Source organism: Coloeus monedula, assembly GCF_965178545.1.
Source record: "Coloeus monedula genome assembly, chromosome: 1".
Lineage (NCBI taxonomy): Eukaryota > Metazoa > Chordata > Aves > Passeriformes > Corvidae > Coloeus > Coloeus monedula.
Genome location: NC_138781.1, coordinates 137,842,190 through 137,858,972, shown reverse-complemented (window position 1 = coordinate 137,858,972; position 16,783 = coordinate 137,842,190). Strand labels below are relative to the sequence as shown.

Below are 16,783 nucleotides of genomic sequence, written 5' to 3'. Positions count from 1 at the left end.
CAAGAATCTCCAAGCTCTTTTTTTGCTAGAAAACCACACACTATGGCACACACAGTTATTTAAAAGGATGATTATGGCAACAGGGAGCAAAGACACAGACAAATGCTTTACTTTTCAGAGCATTAACAACAGAGATTAGAAGCAGAAATGAAAAGCTGTATGAAACAACCTAAACTCTAAGCAGAGAAATTGAAAGCTGCTCCTTTTTCTCTTTACTGCTGTGAACTACAGACATTGGAGATCTGAAAATTGCATGGCAGTGTTTGAAAGAAGAAGGAAAATGGTGTATTGGCAAATTCTGACTGGAAGAAAAGCAGTTGTCTCCAGGTGACAATTCCAGTCATGGCCCCTGCACGTACAGGATACAAACAACTGTTTGGACATAGCTGCCTTGGAGCAAAAATCTTTTTAATTAGAAGAGAACAGATTCTTGTTTTCTCTGAATCTTGTTTCACTCTATTTTAAGACAAAAATTTTCATGTATATTACACTAACACATACGAGAAACATCTCTGATTTGTGCAGAGCTGAAACCTCCAACATACACATCTCACCAAAAAAAAAAAGTCAAACAATGAGAAACCTGAAAATCCTCATAAAACACTGCATCCTTCAAGTCATTTCCTTCATACTTGGTAATCTACCAGCAGAACAATACTACATTAGTAACCGACATGAAGTACTAAAGCATAACAGTGTGATAGATTGTGTTTTTTCTTATTCATCATATATTGTGTCACATATTATCTGTACCAGAATAATTTAATCCCTACTTGGAAACTAGGGGGTCAAGAAATGCTACACAGTCTGTTAATGGTCTGTTATTAATTTCATCCTTGCGTTTTACAGATGGATACTCCTTATTCCCACTTGTGGTTATGTGTAATATTAAGACTTCATAGAGAAATGAGTGTTGACCCTTAACTGCTTTTAAAGAATTTCAAGATCACAACATGCTTCTTTCTATATTTTCCTGTGAGCTGACGTTATCCTCACAGCTTTAGACTACTTGGCTAATTTGGATTTGAAAAGCGCTGGGTGCACAGAACTTATCTGTCTACAGGTACAATTCAATGTTGAAATGCAGCTGAGCAGAGAGCCAACACCAGTGCACTTCTACAATCTGTCATGTTACCATTAACAATCATATCTATTATTCAGTACACATTTTGTCAGAATGCTAACTGGTCTCAGACATGGACATAATTTCCAACTAGGAGAGAAATAATTAAAATATTTCTTAACTAATCCCATCTTTTTCACAGACATCTTTTTTGCCTCTAGGAAAAAGCTACTGCCATCAGCCTACTTCTTTGAAGTTGTTGAATGAAGGCTGTACAAAAAGTATTATGCCTTAAATACTGAAGCATGTGATTTTAAAACTCAGCATAAAAAAATGAACTTTTAAACTATATACATGCAGATTTCTTAGGTTGCAAAATACATCTTGTCCAGTTGAGAAAGAAAGATAGATATTAACAGCTGGGTTACAGGATGTGCCTAATGTTTCTTTCAGTGATGCTTCCTTTTGATTGATGGATTTGCTAGAAAAGCTTTTACAGAAGATACATTCATTTCTTGAATCTCAGTCCCCCAGATCGTGGGCGCTTCCTCTTGGAAATTAAGCTATTCTTGGTCCAGAAACAACTACTGTACAAAAAAATGCACACAGAAGACAGGAAGTGTGTGTGTGTTTTATCTTCTCCATGCAGGGCCACCTCAGTGAATGAGGCAGAACACAACACAAACTAAAAGCACTCTGAGTCAGACACCAACCCATACTGAGATTTCGACTTCAGCTTCCTGAGCATGAATAAACTGATTGCTCTTTAATAAAGCTATTCTTTTATTAAGATATTTTACTGGTTTAGGGCCAACTTTCTTAAAAATACAATTCTCTCATTAGGTGAACAGAAGTTGCAGTAGCAGGAAATAAAAAGTTTTATCCAGACTTTTATAAGGGAAAAAGGCTTGGCAATAACTACCAGGAACATTACTTTTGAATTTGATTTTGAAGTATTATTTATATAAAACTAGGAAAAGAATTTTGCAGAAAAATATAATATGTAGAAAATATGCCCAAAAGAAAAATAATGTTAAATAGAATAGAACTTTGTAATATGCCTTTTCACACAACATACACAATTCAATCTGACCAGCGGAACACCTACTTTCTGGACAAATGTAGGATACTTCAACCTCCACATTCCTGTTTATCTTGTGTGATTGACACTGTGAAATCATGCTACAAACCACTGTTAGAGAATTTTTTTTTTAGCCTTCCTCAGAGCTAAGATGGTATCATATCTGTGTGGAAAACAGACGCTCCTGGCACAGCTACAGACCACCAATATCCCCATTTCATGAAGGAAAAAAACCAAACAACCAAACCACCAAAAAAAAAGTGATGGCTTACAGCGAGGTAAAAATATAGCCTTATGTTAGTAGTGTTAGGATTAGCTGTAATACTCAGATTAAAATCATTTAGTTGTACAAAGTATTTGCTGTCCCACTCTCTTCAATCTCCTTTGTGTTTTCAGTATGATTTTCTGTACTTTGACAGCAGTTTGAAGTGTTACATACCTGTATATTTCAGGCAGTAAAAGTTATTCCACTACGGTACAGGCTCAATTTTTAACACTCTGGAATAATCAGACACCCCAGCTGGAGATGTTTTTCAAAATTATGCCATATAATTTCTTCACAGAATTGTTTTAATTCTCTTTGAATTTTTTAAAAATAAATTTGGTTCTAAAGCTAAGACAAATTAAAAATACTCACTTTAAAATTTAATGTGCAATATGTGTTTGATTTAATTTTTTCCTCTATCTATAGTGAGGTCTTTGGCTGACTAATGAAAATAATTACTATTTTGTTATCTAAGTAATGACATATACCATGGCTCTTTCAACTCCACTTAACATATAATAGTCGTATAAGTATATTTATTTCATTTTATTTAAATTTACATCTGTCCTGAAGTTTATAAAATAAATATCAAATAGAGTTATAATAAAGAGATGTGAAAGAAAACTCTTGTCTTCTGAGAAAAATTGTTCTTTAAAAATACATAACTTCCTTTTAGCTGACTTTGGAAAAAAGCTTCTATACATCTTCAACTAATAGAAGCTATAAAAAACCTTTTGTAATATTGGAACCAGTTGAGAAACCACAAGTATTCAAATGCAGGAAATCATGATTTTATAACATTTTAATGTGATCTACTCTTGGGAAACAAAGTTAACCAAGCCCTATTTCTGTACAGGAAATATTCTACTGTACAGTTGTAATACATTGTGGTGAGGGGTACAGCTGCAATTTTTTCACCTGTAATGCCCCACTGGTATTGTGGCTTACTGAATTGCATCAAGATTGCCTTCCTGTCCGGAAAGCCTTCTAAGTACAAACAAGACTCTAAGCCCAGGTTTTATTTTCCCCTGGTATCAGAATATGGTAATTTAAGAGCCCTGAGAAATGCTTTTTAACCTTTTAGAAGAAATATGTAGCATTCTTTTATTAGGAACTATGTTCTTTGCCTTTTTAAAACAACATGTGACCAACTTATCAATTTATCAGGCTAGCAGGTTCAGAGCAAATGCAGGTGTGTGGAGTAATGTAATATGTCACAGATACTGGCTTTTTCCATTATGGAAAAATTACTCTAAACACACTAACAGCTTTTGTTAAGAAAGCACAGAATAGTGCTGGGCTGTAACTGAGATTTCTGCAGGACTTTAAATAGGAAAATCACATACTGCTAAGTGTCAAACTTTTCTAATAATTGTCATTCAACTTGAGACTGAGTTTATGTGACGACCACTTGCCTTTTAAATAGCAAAAGCAACAATATTTCTTTAATTTATTAGATCTTAATGTGTTGTTGTAACTATTGAGAAACAAAAGCATTCAGATTGGACATCTTACATTCGGGATTCATCTACTTCTTGCAATACACTTTTTCCTCTCTGATACAGGAACTATCTTCCATGTTTCATTTAAGGTTTTTAATTTTCTAGGATTCAGTATTTATTATTAATATATGGACTATGCTGTTGAAATGTAGTCACCTCTGGGATTGAGGTTAGCAGTCTATTAATACATAAAGTACCTTACAATTTTCAGTATATGAGCTACTTTGACCACATATTCTCACCACAGTAAAGCCTGACTCCTACAAGAAGTACCACAAAGTCAGTGTACAGACGGAAGTACTTGGGTTTGCAAAGTTTCATAAATCAGAGTCACAAAATCTGAAGAGTACAGAACACGAGGAGAGTGTAAATCTGTCATTAAGATAATCTGATGGTTTCGTCAGTCCTCTGGCACCCGGTAGAATTTTCACTGGCTCAGTAACCCCTAAGGGTAAATTTCACTGTGATGCACAGGCAAATTATGCAAAACTTCCATTAACATTCCCAAGAAGTTACGCTTAACTCCCTGCAGACTGCACAGAAACTCTAGGACAAACGATACAGTCTCATCTTGATGAAGGGAACACTAAGATCACACAGCAAAATAATTAAGATTATACACACACCAACCAGTAACAAAATAGTAAAGTCTGAGATAATCCTACTCTCAGGCAAGGAAGTGCACAAATAATGTTTAAAGCTGGAATTCCCAAAGAGAACGGGCTCTGTTTCAACATCTGCTTAAGACTCCTACTTCTTTAGTCCCTCTTTCCTTCCATGCTAGAAAATGAAGACAATACTTACAATTAATAATCAGAGGCTTAACTTTGGAAAACGTGCAAAACTCAGATCAGAAAATGTGCTCACATGCAGATCATCTGGAGTGTAAGTGGCTCAAGCTACAAGCAAACCTACAGCCCTCTTACACAGACCAGCTGTTTACGTGATGACCTGCACCCATTTTTGTCTTATGCATGAATGGAAACACTGCATTTACTGCTGAGAAAGAGGTTCCCTACATTAGAATAAATGGCATTTGTTACACTTCTAGTTTATGATCAGATATGTCCAACAACTATTGTTTCTTTTCAAGCTTTTTGCAACTCTTCACACAGTAGAGAGATAATAAAAACACTGTATAGAGTCTTTATATAGTAGTAGTGGTGTGACTATTACAGTAATTTTGAATAACATCCAAAGATAGAATTAACAAGAAATGTAAGCTTTAAAAAGCAGGCAAAGCACCAAATTTGCCTTCTGAGCAATTCACATTATTTCTCCATCCATCTAAAAAGTCTCATTATTCGAAGACAGTACTGAACTGTGTGGCAGTAGATTCAATAACTTGCAACCAACAGGTTTATCAAGAAGCACAGTTGAACTTTACAACTTTTTATCTAGTAACACCATGAGCTTAAAGCACTAACCTGTCACACACAAATCATCTGGATTTCCAAAATTGTTGTTGCTTTGGGAATATAAGAAATAAATCAAAAATTTGTGGTTTCCCAGAAAGCACTTTTCCCAGACTCTCAAATGCCCAGCTGAATATTGTAGCCCCAACAGGGAATGAAAAGTAAAAAGGAAGCAAAGCCAGCCAAAAATGAAGTATTCTCTGTTAAAAGGAAAAATGAATGTCTTTGACATTGATCATAATTCTTTTCCTGTTGACTGTCATGTCAAATCCTTCCTGGAATAAATGACTTGCAGTAGGTCTAATGTCGGTCATTCTTAAGCTCATGCGTCCTTAAGCCACTGTTTAAACAGCCACGAGGTGTTAGAAAATTACTATTTATTGGCTGACAGCGTTAAAAAAATCAGATTCCAGACTAGCAAGTTTGCAAATGCTTTATTTAAATAGCACATGCATGTAAGGCAATGCAACAATTTTTTGAATCCCTGCCTTTTGAAGTTGGAAGTATTTTATGTTCTCCTAAAAGAGATTTCACCACCTTTGGAAATGCTCTGTGTGAATTTTACCACAGTGGTTTTCTTTCCTTATTAAGGAAAATAAGGTAGTCTTTCCTTATTAAATCCCAGTTAAGCCCTTGCAACCTCAGAGCTATACTCACTGCCCTAAAATTTTCTACAATAGACCTTGAGATTTGCTTAATTTAATCACCACTTTTCTAAACTGTGCTCTGTTTCTTAGGACACTATATAAAGAAGAAAGGCCAAAAAAGAAGACCTCTGCACACATTAATCTTTTCATCAGCTGTTATAATGCTGACTACACTTGCATGCAATAGGAATCCTGGCAGGTACACAAGGGAAACATCCTCAAATACAAAAACCTGTCAGGGTTATAGTTTAGCAGATATTTTATTTTAACTTCATATGGAGAAACCAGCAAATGCTGTAGTTTATCTTTTTTTTGTTCAACAGCTTGCATCTCTCACTGGATGACAATCCAGGAGAAAGAATTTTAAGTTGGTGTTAGTGATGCACCTTAAATAAATCAGATAACTCATACTTTGGAGCACTACACATTGTATGATTAACTTGATTAGGCAAATCTGGCTTTCTCTTGCTTTTAAATCCATGTCACTTGAGTAAACGCTCTTGTGACAACACATAGCTTTTTGTTTGAGATACGTGGCAGTGCCAGCAACATCCCTCATTGGAAAGATAACTCTACAATGGAATGGCAATAAAGGAGAATCTCTGTAGAAGGTTCACTAGACAAAATAGGCCTCCAGCTGTACAGGAAATAATTTGTGTGTCCTGTTCACCTGCCTGCACAAAAAAGCAGAATATTTCCCTGATGCCATATGAACTGTTTTCCTACCTTGGTGAGCCCCCCTAACCCCCCAATCTTTGCTCTCTCCCCTACCAACCTAAACCTGTCAACCTCGTTCTTGGTAAAGATAAATTATATAAAAATATAACCCAGATTACATCAGAAAAGTATAACAACATCACAGGCAAAGATAAACATAAATCTGAGATTCTCAAGACTGCAGGAAGACACAGGAAGACCTTGGGGAAACCAGACACACAGTGCAAGTACAGTTCTAAGCCCCACAGCACAAATATACAACAGAAATGTCTTTGAGGTTAAATATCTAAATGTAGCTAGCTTCATATTGTATCTGCACAATGTGAAAGTCACTAATGAATCAGTAACAGATTTTTTTTCCTGCTTTTCTTTTCCTGCTTTCCCTCCTTTGAATTTTAAAAATATCACAGAAACGAAGATGACTTGTCCTTCCTCAAATACAGACCTGACAGATCCAAGTAACTGTACAAACATAGTTGAATTTAGCATCACACAACAGTTTTGAAATACTGTTATGATGTGAAATATATTATTCTTATTATTCAATTTTTCTTTATGTTCTGGGACCGTGGAATTACCTGCATAATCATAAACTGTTGTCTGAAATTAGAAATTGCTCTTACTCCTTTCTTCCTAACACCATTCTTCCAAGGCAACCAGAACAACCAGTATGGAGGAAATTGCCACAAATTCTCTTTCACCTGTCCTAGTAGCCAGATCAAGCCAATGTCTTCATCATTCGGGAGATGAAGAGAGACACTATGAAGCTTTACTCTGAAATTTAGACTGTCTAGCCCATTCTTGTTCCTATGACACTCATGTATCTTCTGCCACTCTGATACCTCTGCAGGAGACATTTCTACATCCATTCTAAACCAAAATCTACTTGAATCTATTACCATGCTTCAAAGTCCTTGGTGAAAGACATTTTATGGTCAGATTTCATAGGAATGAGAATCATCACTGATTCCAACTCCCACAGATTCCAACTTTAACTTCCATGCAACAAGACCATCACGGAGCAAATAGAAGACCTTTGTCCTGCAATGACAAGCTGGTTGCCTTGAAGAATATAGCTTAAAGTTACACTGGGAAACTGAGGCATGCCATACGTCTTCACATGTGAATACTTGATGAGACAAATTTATAAACACCTGCACAGTTTTTATTATAGAAATTATCTGCACATGAGAGTGACCTAAATGTAGCAGTAATTAATTTTTTGCAGCAAGAACAGTAGGTTTTCTCTCTCTGGTTCTGTGTACATACCTTCTTTAAGCACAGAATAAAATAGGCTTTTGAAGTTGCTCATCCACATGTCTTTAACCACAAGACTTCCTCCTATGAGCAGTATACTTGAATAATTTAAGTTTCATCTGTTATGGCTGAGAAAGTCTCAGAGAGCATCCCTTTTTTTGACTTTTCAATATATCAATCTTCAATATTTTACAAATAATGGAATTGCTACTTCATCTTGCTTTTTACCTTTTGAATAAAATTTGTGACAATTTTCCAAGTCTGGACTTCCCTCTAGTCCTGAGGTGGGAATATTATTCTCATGTCAATACCATCCTACACCTTTGAAAGGTGTTTCCTCAAATACTAGTTACCTGAAAGAATGGTAAATCACACAGAGCCAAAGGACATTTGCAGCATGTGAAAATGGGACAATAAGGGCTTAAAAATTAAAAGTGTTTGCGATGTCTATTAAACAGGAAGTACAACAAATTCAGATACTTTCAATCTTCCCAAAGAAATATATAGTTCTTGCAATCAGATCTAGGATTCTCACTTCCTTCAAACAATTAGATCAAAGTTCTATTTCAAATTGCTAAAGAAAATGCCACATGCTATGCCATGGCAGAGACATCAGTTCTTCCTGTTCCCTCCACAAATAAAAGCAACAATGTTTGGACTGTAAAAACAAAGTATTAGAAACTTGACCAGTGAAACTGCTTACCTTTGCAACAACATAAGGGAAAGCACAAGAAAACAGCTCTTGGGACAATCTAGAAATAGCAGCAAGGTAAGGTTCAACAGAAACAATATAGTTCATATAAACTTATAATCTGAAGCTGTTCTCTATCCTTTGGCTGTAGCAGATAACATGCACCTTCAATATTTAGAAAAAATCTCTTTATGGTGAAGCTTTTTCAAGTTCCAGGAATTTGAAAAACAGCTATAAAAACAGAGACTTCTAAAACCTACCCATGATTAAAACGTTATGCTAAAAGTTTAACAAAGACAGAAAGCTAGATGAAATGTCATAGCAACTTACTCAGAAAGAAAGAACATGCAACTGGAAAACTTTGAATCCAAGACAAACTACAGAAGTGCACCTTTGACTGTATCATTGTGAAGCAGAGGATTAAGGGAGACGGGTAACACAGCTGGTGACATTATGGGTCCTCCTTACATTTGAACATATACACAATCCCGGGAAAGTTTTAAAAATATATTTTAATATAGCTTGATATCATTATTGTCTTTATAGTTAGACCCCTTTTTTTCAAAAAAGCTGAAGTCCTTGGCTTGCAGATGTTTCTCTAATGTTTCATTTAAAGAACGGAATAAAATAAATGTTGCTTTATCATTTTTCTCTTTGTATTTCATGAGTTTTCCATACGCACTAAATCCACAGTATATTAATTAACATACATCCATACAGGGGAAAAAGTGGAGCTGATGAAAGGCCCCACGATTAACTTAAATTAGAATCTGAAGTTTGAGATGAGTATTTGGTAAATGTAATTTACCTAAAGAAATTAAAAATTGACTCTGTATTACTTATTCCACCCACATACCTCTGTTAGATTATTAAAAAAATGCACACTGTCCATGTTTAAAATGGCTGTTCATCAGGTGTATGGCCATTTCTGGAAAATGTGATAAACTATCACCTTGGGCCAGGTAGCAATTATCACCATAATTAATGGCCCACAGCCAAAATATGGATATTCTTGCAGGCATTTCTGCACATGATGTGCCCAAGAGCAGAGTTTTTGACTAGATGTTCTCTAATTTGGCTGATATCCTTATATTTTCTCTTGTGGTAGAAATCTGAAGAATTACGTGAACACCAACAGAAGCTGACAGAACCTGATCACTGGTAGCAGAGTGCTTCTCACTCTCCAAGGCAATCATAGTGATTCCATTATTTTCTTCTCTAGACCATCTTATGGAAGCACAAAGCAGAACGTTTGTGCTACTGAAAGTCCAGCTGTGTATACCCACTTGAAGAAGAACTGATATCCCCCTTGGACAGGGTCATATTATTACACAAGCACATACATAATGGTTCATGATGTCTGTTATCTATAATGGGAGTGTAATGTAATTATACCAAAAACTTGGTGTACTGTGCTCCAAAAATACCAGCCTGGAAGAAGGCAAAATGCTGGCTTTCATAGCAACCTCAAGACAGCCTACAATAACACAATTTTGATCTTTGATTCAAACCTCATGCCAAGTGGAGCTTATTTTTTTCCATTTAATTTTAATCTTCATATAACTGAAAGGAGCTGACATTTGGCTGTCTAGAGGGCAAAGAAATTGGCAGGACACTTACATGATCTCACCAACAGTATGTGCACGGTAATAACATTATGCCATTTATCTGAGGAAGATTATGCTACTTATAACTCAAAGCATATTGGTGAATAATTAAATTTTAAAAGCAATTTTTAACATCATAGCAATAATGAAATATAATTCAACAGTTTTGAACAAATAGGAAGAACTGGGAAATATTTATTTCCCTTGACTCACAACACTATTCTGATTAACAACCAGATGGAAATTAAAAAAAATAATGACGGGTCCAATTTGTAATACAAAAGGGAAACTGAGATTACCAGAATTAAAACTGAGCTAAAGTCAAAGTAAGTATGGAGGGAATAAGTGAATTTATAAAGAATTACACTAGACAGGAGAAAGTCTAATGACCTGATTGCATATGTTAGAAAGCAAAAATTCCAGTGCATTAAGGATCACTAATTTTGAGGTATGGTCTATTTTTGAGGCACAGACCCTGCAGCACTCAGCTCTCCTTAAAAGAGAAGTTCCACGATCTGACACAAACTGTACCGTCCACTTCAACCCTCTCAAAGCAAAATGAGAGAAAACAGACTCTTCGCCTCTACCCTGTGTATCTTACTAGAAGCAGCACAGCTATCTGCCATCACAGAAACATGAGAGAATGGCCAGATTGGAGATTTTACTTCAATGATTCCACTAGATCTTGGAAATTTCAGACCAGGTTTTTCCTCATGTTTCAGTTTCAAACCAAATGAAATCTTTAAGCAAAGACTGATGGATGAAACCATAAAAAGACAAAATAAAAAAAGTATGCTCGCAAACTAGAACTGATAAACTTGGCTATAGCTTATTATGCAACATAAAAACTTTAGAGGTAAGTGGGTAAAATGTTTGTACAAGTAGTTTTGAAGCTAAAGATGTGCTCAAGCTGTGGAATGTACCTCATATTGGTTTTATAGAGCTCCTGACATTTGTTTTGTGCTAGTTTTTAATAAATCTCAGTTTGAAAACTTTCACTTTACAGCAGTAATATTTTCATTTGTTACTGAAAGTAGAAAACTCACTACCCACCTGAAGAACATCTCCAAGGTCAGCAGTGCTAATATCTGGGTCTTCAGTGGTATTAAAAGGAACAGGATTAATTCTTACAAGAGTGAGCACTCTGGGTTCTGGATATCTCCACAGCATCATTCCTGGACTATCCTCAGTTTCATTGTAAAACACAACTTCATAGGCACTGGGCAGCTTTTGTGCTTCTGTCAAATGAAAGAAAGCTATAATCTGTTATACAATTTCTAGAAAGAAACATGCTGGTTTATGAAACCAAAGTGATTAAAAATAAATCCCTCAGGATCAAAAGGAGAGAAAATAAAAAAGCAATTTCCCTGACTTTTAAAACATTACAGCTTAATGGAAAGAAATCAAAAAAGTCTTTCAAAGTATTTTTTTTTTAATTCTAGCAGATGTCAACTGCTTTTCCAAAAAATATAGTTATTCACTGTAAGAGGCAAGTAATGTCTAATAGGTTACTACTGTTTTTACTTTATAATCTAGAAAAAAAAAGAAAGAAAAAAAGAGAGCCAAAATTATATCCTTCTTACCTGCATCTTGTATATACTGGAACAGGCCTGTTCTCAGATCATCTGAGGTGTGCTCAGTTTTTGAGGCCTGATTCCTTTCCGCAGAAAAACAAGTGGGATATGTATGTTCAGGTATCAAGGCCTCTACACTGCCCTTTTTAGTCAGGTACTGCCCCAGAAGCTCCTGGAGAAGAACTAAACAGTTCAAATGCTCTTGACCCCAGAAAACCTTTAAAAAGAAAAAAGAAAAAAAAAAAAAAAAAAAAAAAAAAAAAAAAAAAAAAAAAAAAGAGAGAGAGAGAAAAGATGAAAACATTAGATACAAATATTCAGCCATTTTTGAAGGGAAAAACACCTCCCCAAAGCATAAGGAACTTCATACAGATTTGAGTCTGCTCTACTCGGACCTTTATTGTTTGCAAGCATCCTTAATGTTAAAATAAAGAACAGAAGCAACAAAAAACCTTTACAAAACCATGTGTCAAATCTGTTCATTATCTGAAGGAAAGCATTAATTCCTACCACTTTTTGATGCTGCCTGGAAGACCACAGATCTTAAAAGTCATATTCAAGAACAGTACATAATGCTAGGACTGGTCACAGGTCTTCTCCGTTTAAGATATGACAAAAACCCCTTACAGATACAAAGTTTAAATTCCTCAAAGAGCTTGTGGCTCCAAAACTGGAATTCTGGAATACATTTCAAACTAAGTGACACAGCAAAGAATGTGACTCGAAAGACATATGAAAGATCATCTTAAGCACAAAATTGAAGCATATGAATTGGGTGTTCTGTAAGTCCTCCAAGTGAGGTTAAAAAGTTCAAAGTTTTTTTAAGTTTAAAACAGAAATACAGAAAAATATCTAATAAAATTGGGCATGCAAAGTCCAGAAGATTCACACACTTTGTAGCAAAATAATAGGCAAGAAGACATTCCTTTCTCCCAGCTTTGACAAGTATTGCTGCTTTTTTCAAATCAAGCTCCTGTTTGAGAGAACCTTATTAATGGGGACAAGTCCTTTATACTCCATGTTCAGAAGCAGGCCTTGAAGCAACATGGAAGACAAGTAAGCAACTAGCAATTAATGCAGAAATTAGACTTGGAACCAGTGTGGGATGAAATCAAAATCCCCAGACAGTAACTTAACATGGTAAGGGTGTGAGTAAAGTAAACAAGTCAGGTGTGCACATAAAGAGCAGTGCAAATTTTTCCATGGGGGAATATCAATTTTAAAATGTGAACAAAACCAAAAGATGCCTAAAGGGAGCATAGTAGAACTGTCAAGAAGGCAGGTTCTCCTTGCCCTGGATCTGCAAGTAAGCCCACAGAATAAACCAAGACCCTCTTGAAACACAGCCACAGCCAGTCCTGAGCTAAGCATTCCCAGGCTAAGCAGGTCATCCCCTGAATTTAGTGCATCTCTGCTATGGTTTCTACAGTACCTCTGGTCTCAGGGTCCCACACTTACTTTAGGACCTCCTCAAAGGAGCTCTCTGTCACCTTAAGCCAATCTCAGAGACCCCCGTTCCCCACAGATAGAGGAGGGATGAACATTTTTTTCCCTCATACTTTCATTAATTTAATTTGTAGGCAGCTGGGAACTCCAGGACATGGAACTCCTACTACAACATACAGCGATGAGGCACCGATTTTACATAAGCTCTCAAGGTTCTGCTGCAATACAAATTAACAGTGATAGATGAAGTCATGTTTAGAGCTGGTAAAATCATTAGCCATAAATAAATTAATTTGAAACAGAACTGCTAATGATTTTGTCAGCATTCTCAAATCTATTCTGCCAGACCAAACATTTTATTATCTTCTGCAAAAGCTAATTGTCCTTAATTATACTCTAATAATAAATGGCTTTCTGAGATTTAAGATTTTTTTTTTTTTTGGGTACTTGTCAAAACCCAAAATTGTTGGAAAAAAAATTAAAATAAGCATTTTATTACTAACATATAGAGGTACTCAGCCAAGTACCTGTGAAAAACAAATAAAAAAAGAAACAAAGAAACAAACTGACTTTATTTATTCATTAAGATATATTTTTTCTAAATTTGTGTTATCTGATTAACCCTATCCCAGTGCTGTGGTTCTAAGAACTCCTAATGCCAGTTCTGGGATGAAACTTAATGACACAATTAAATGTCAAAATTTCCTTTTTGTGTTTTATATACTTGATTTATGTATTTATTTAAGAACATTTGGTATGTATAGATACTATAATAGAAATAATTAAAACAAGACATATCTTAAAGCCCACTTGTTTAAGCCCCACAGAATCTATTTTTCATTTCAAGAACTCCCATGTTTCCTGGACTGATTTCAAGTTGTGGGCACTTCCAAAAAGGAGAGGATAGCACAGAAAACTGAGCATTAATTGCTACAAACAATAGTTTGCAATTACTCCCCTGAGAAATTCGTGGAAGTTTAAAAAGAAAGGATATGTACTTCTTAAGGCTACCCGTAGGCATTACAGACACACAGGTCATGGACAGACAAACACACACCCATCAGAACAGGGCCCTAGATATTAAGTGTTAGTAATTTGATCCAGCAGCTTTAAGGAACACACACATACAGCTACAATACAGAGCTTAAGTAGTATTAAAAAAAAAAATCAAACCCAAAACACTGTACACAATTTTTCAATCAACAGTTTACATGGAAGAGTAGACACTTATTTTATAAGGTAAAATAAAAACCACACAAATTAAACATGCAAAAAACCCCAACCAAAAAACCCAGTTGTAGGATGCAAAGCTTTACAGGCTTTCATGCAATTTATTTACGAAAACTCAATCATCCAAAGCCAGTCCAGCTCAACAGCACAACCATAACCATCTTATACAGACCTGCAGCAGTCCTCCTCTCAAATCAATGTAGATTTTTGGAATAGATTGCTCTGGGCCAGGATCACCACTGTGTTTACACCACTTGGCTTCCACATTAACAGAGCAGCAAAAAGGGCCTATGAGAGATTTGGCTCTTTCTTTGAGACTTGTTTTAAGTAAGAAATCTTTTATGTCAAGGACTAAAGATGATCCATGGATTCCTAAAAAGAGAGAGAGAAATTTAATCCCACTGGCAGTTATTCTCCCAACATTTATGTGCTTATTTCCTGAATTCACTTTACCATGAGCCTGGGAATCCCTGCCCGCCAGCCATTACTCACACAAGTAGTCCCACTGACTTTCATGGAAATACTTGTGTGGACAATCGCTCTCCTCTCCAAGCAAGGGCATCACAGTTGGGCAACAAGATTTGTAATTTTTTAAAAAATTTCCTGGTTTTTACTTAGCTTGCTCTTCCCACACTATCAGCCAGGCTTTATACCATGTTGCAGTTACAGAGCAGGTATGTCGCATTCACATTCCTTACAAAGAACTACTTGCCAAAACATTATGACTTTTTGCATTGTATTTTAAGGTTTATAAGAAGAGACATTTTTCATTAAACTATGGTATTTTTTTTTCAAAAAAGTCTATTAAGAACAAGAACAGCTGCTTCACTTGATTATATTTCAAACTGTCAGGAAATAGCTATTTTGAACAGTTCTCTCTGCTTTTGTCTTAATTACTATAACATAGCACCTTGCTAGACTTAGGAGTGCTTAGCAGAAGAAGAAGGGTAATGATTCAATTCAAATAATTCAAAACAAATGCTTATCTCAAAATATATAATGTACATTTCCTGAGAAAAGAGTTTAAAGTTTTCATATCGTAACCTTTTGTACTTTACATAGCTTCATAAAACCTAAAAATGATAATGGCAGATTACATTTATGACAGAACTTACATACTCTCATTAAAGACACAAACATTTTGAGGACAGAAACATTACCTAGAAATATCCCAGCTCTTGTTAATTTAACTTACTGCAAATCACTGTTTAATAAAATAAACCATACCTAATATCTTGATTTCTTTAGTATATTTACAGGGAAAGTACTACATCTGAGGTTGGCTTAACTTTTATCTCCTTTGGTGCTAATGCTTAGACTCAACACCCTGAATACTGGATGTTACCATACTTTATAATGCTCACAGCTTATTTTTCTAATGAAAAATAGACATTTACAAAAGGCAAAAAATTAAAAAAAAACACCTAAGGCTTACACACAGGTGTTTCAAGGTACAGTTTCATTTAATAGTTTTATAACTTTGCTGGTTGAAAAATCCCCCCAAAATACAACTCACTGTTTTGAATACATGCAGTAAAACTTCTCCTATGAACCTCTCCTAGTATCCAGGGAAGAAGTCTCTCTGCATCCTGGGGGCTACGATTTCATAATACTGAAAACTATTTTTTGGAATGGAAGGAAATTCTTGGATTTTTTTTTTAAACCAGCAACCACTAGGAAGGTGGTCCAGCAGTCCCCATAGTAATAATGACAATGAATTGTGTCCAGCCTGAGTAGGAACCACAAACCTAAACCATCTCTCCCTTGAGCAGCTGGAGTTCAGTAAGAACCATCAAGGGCTCAAACAAACCATTGTCCCATGCCAATCAACAGGACTGTTGTCACTGACTGGGAAAAGAGTTCTAACTTTGGGGTTTTTTATTTAGGCTGGCTTCTGAAATCCTGCATCTGCTCTCATGGGTAACAGGCTTATAGGACAGAAATTGGTCAAGGTGGGTTTTGACACTGAATTTCAGTGACAATCAAGAAAACTAGCATCAACACACACTGACACCCTGCTATGGTTAGTTATAAAATAAGAGGCACTACAATATTTGGAAATTAATTTTTTTTTTCATATTCTATATGGAATTTTGATTTGACAGAGAAGAAATTCTTGGTAACTATTGCACAATTCTTCAATATAGAGAAATGTTCTTCCTATAGTTTTATTGGAATATGTGCCAAGTTGCAGAAATAACAAAAGGGGAAAAGGAATGCCAGAATGCAAGTGGTTTTATTTATGTTTTCTTTCACTGGGATTACACTTGGAAGGATTATGCTTTGCA

At 35.6% G+C, this 16,783-nt stretch overlaps 1 protein-coding gene across 3 annotated transcripts in view; it reads right to left on the bottom strand.

Moving 5' to 3' along the window:
* The window catches only part of VPS13B (vacuolar protein sorting 13 homolog B), a 436,535-nt gene that overhangs the window by 68,484 nt on the left and 351,268 nt on the right, over positions 1-16,783 (bottom strand). For all 3 annotated transcript variants that reach the window (XM_082279593.1, XM_082279594.1, XM_082279595.1), the window contains exons 37-39: positions 14,668-14,867; positions 11,829-12,036; positions 11,299-11,483 (exon numbers count right to left, since the gene is read on the bottom strand). In XM_082279593.1, the coding sequence (XP_082135719.1) occupies positions 11,299-11,483; positions 11,829-12,036; positions 14,668-14,867 (593 nt within the window). The remainder of the gene's footprint in view (positions 1-11,298; positions 11,484-11,828; positions 12,037-14,667; positions 14,868-16,783) is intronic.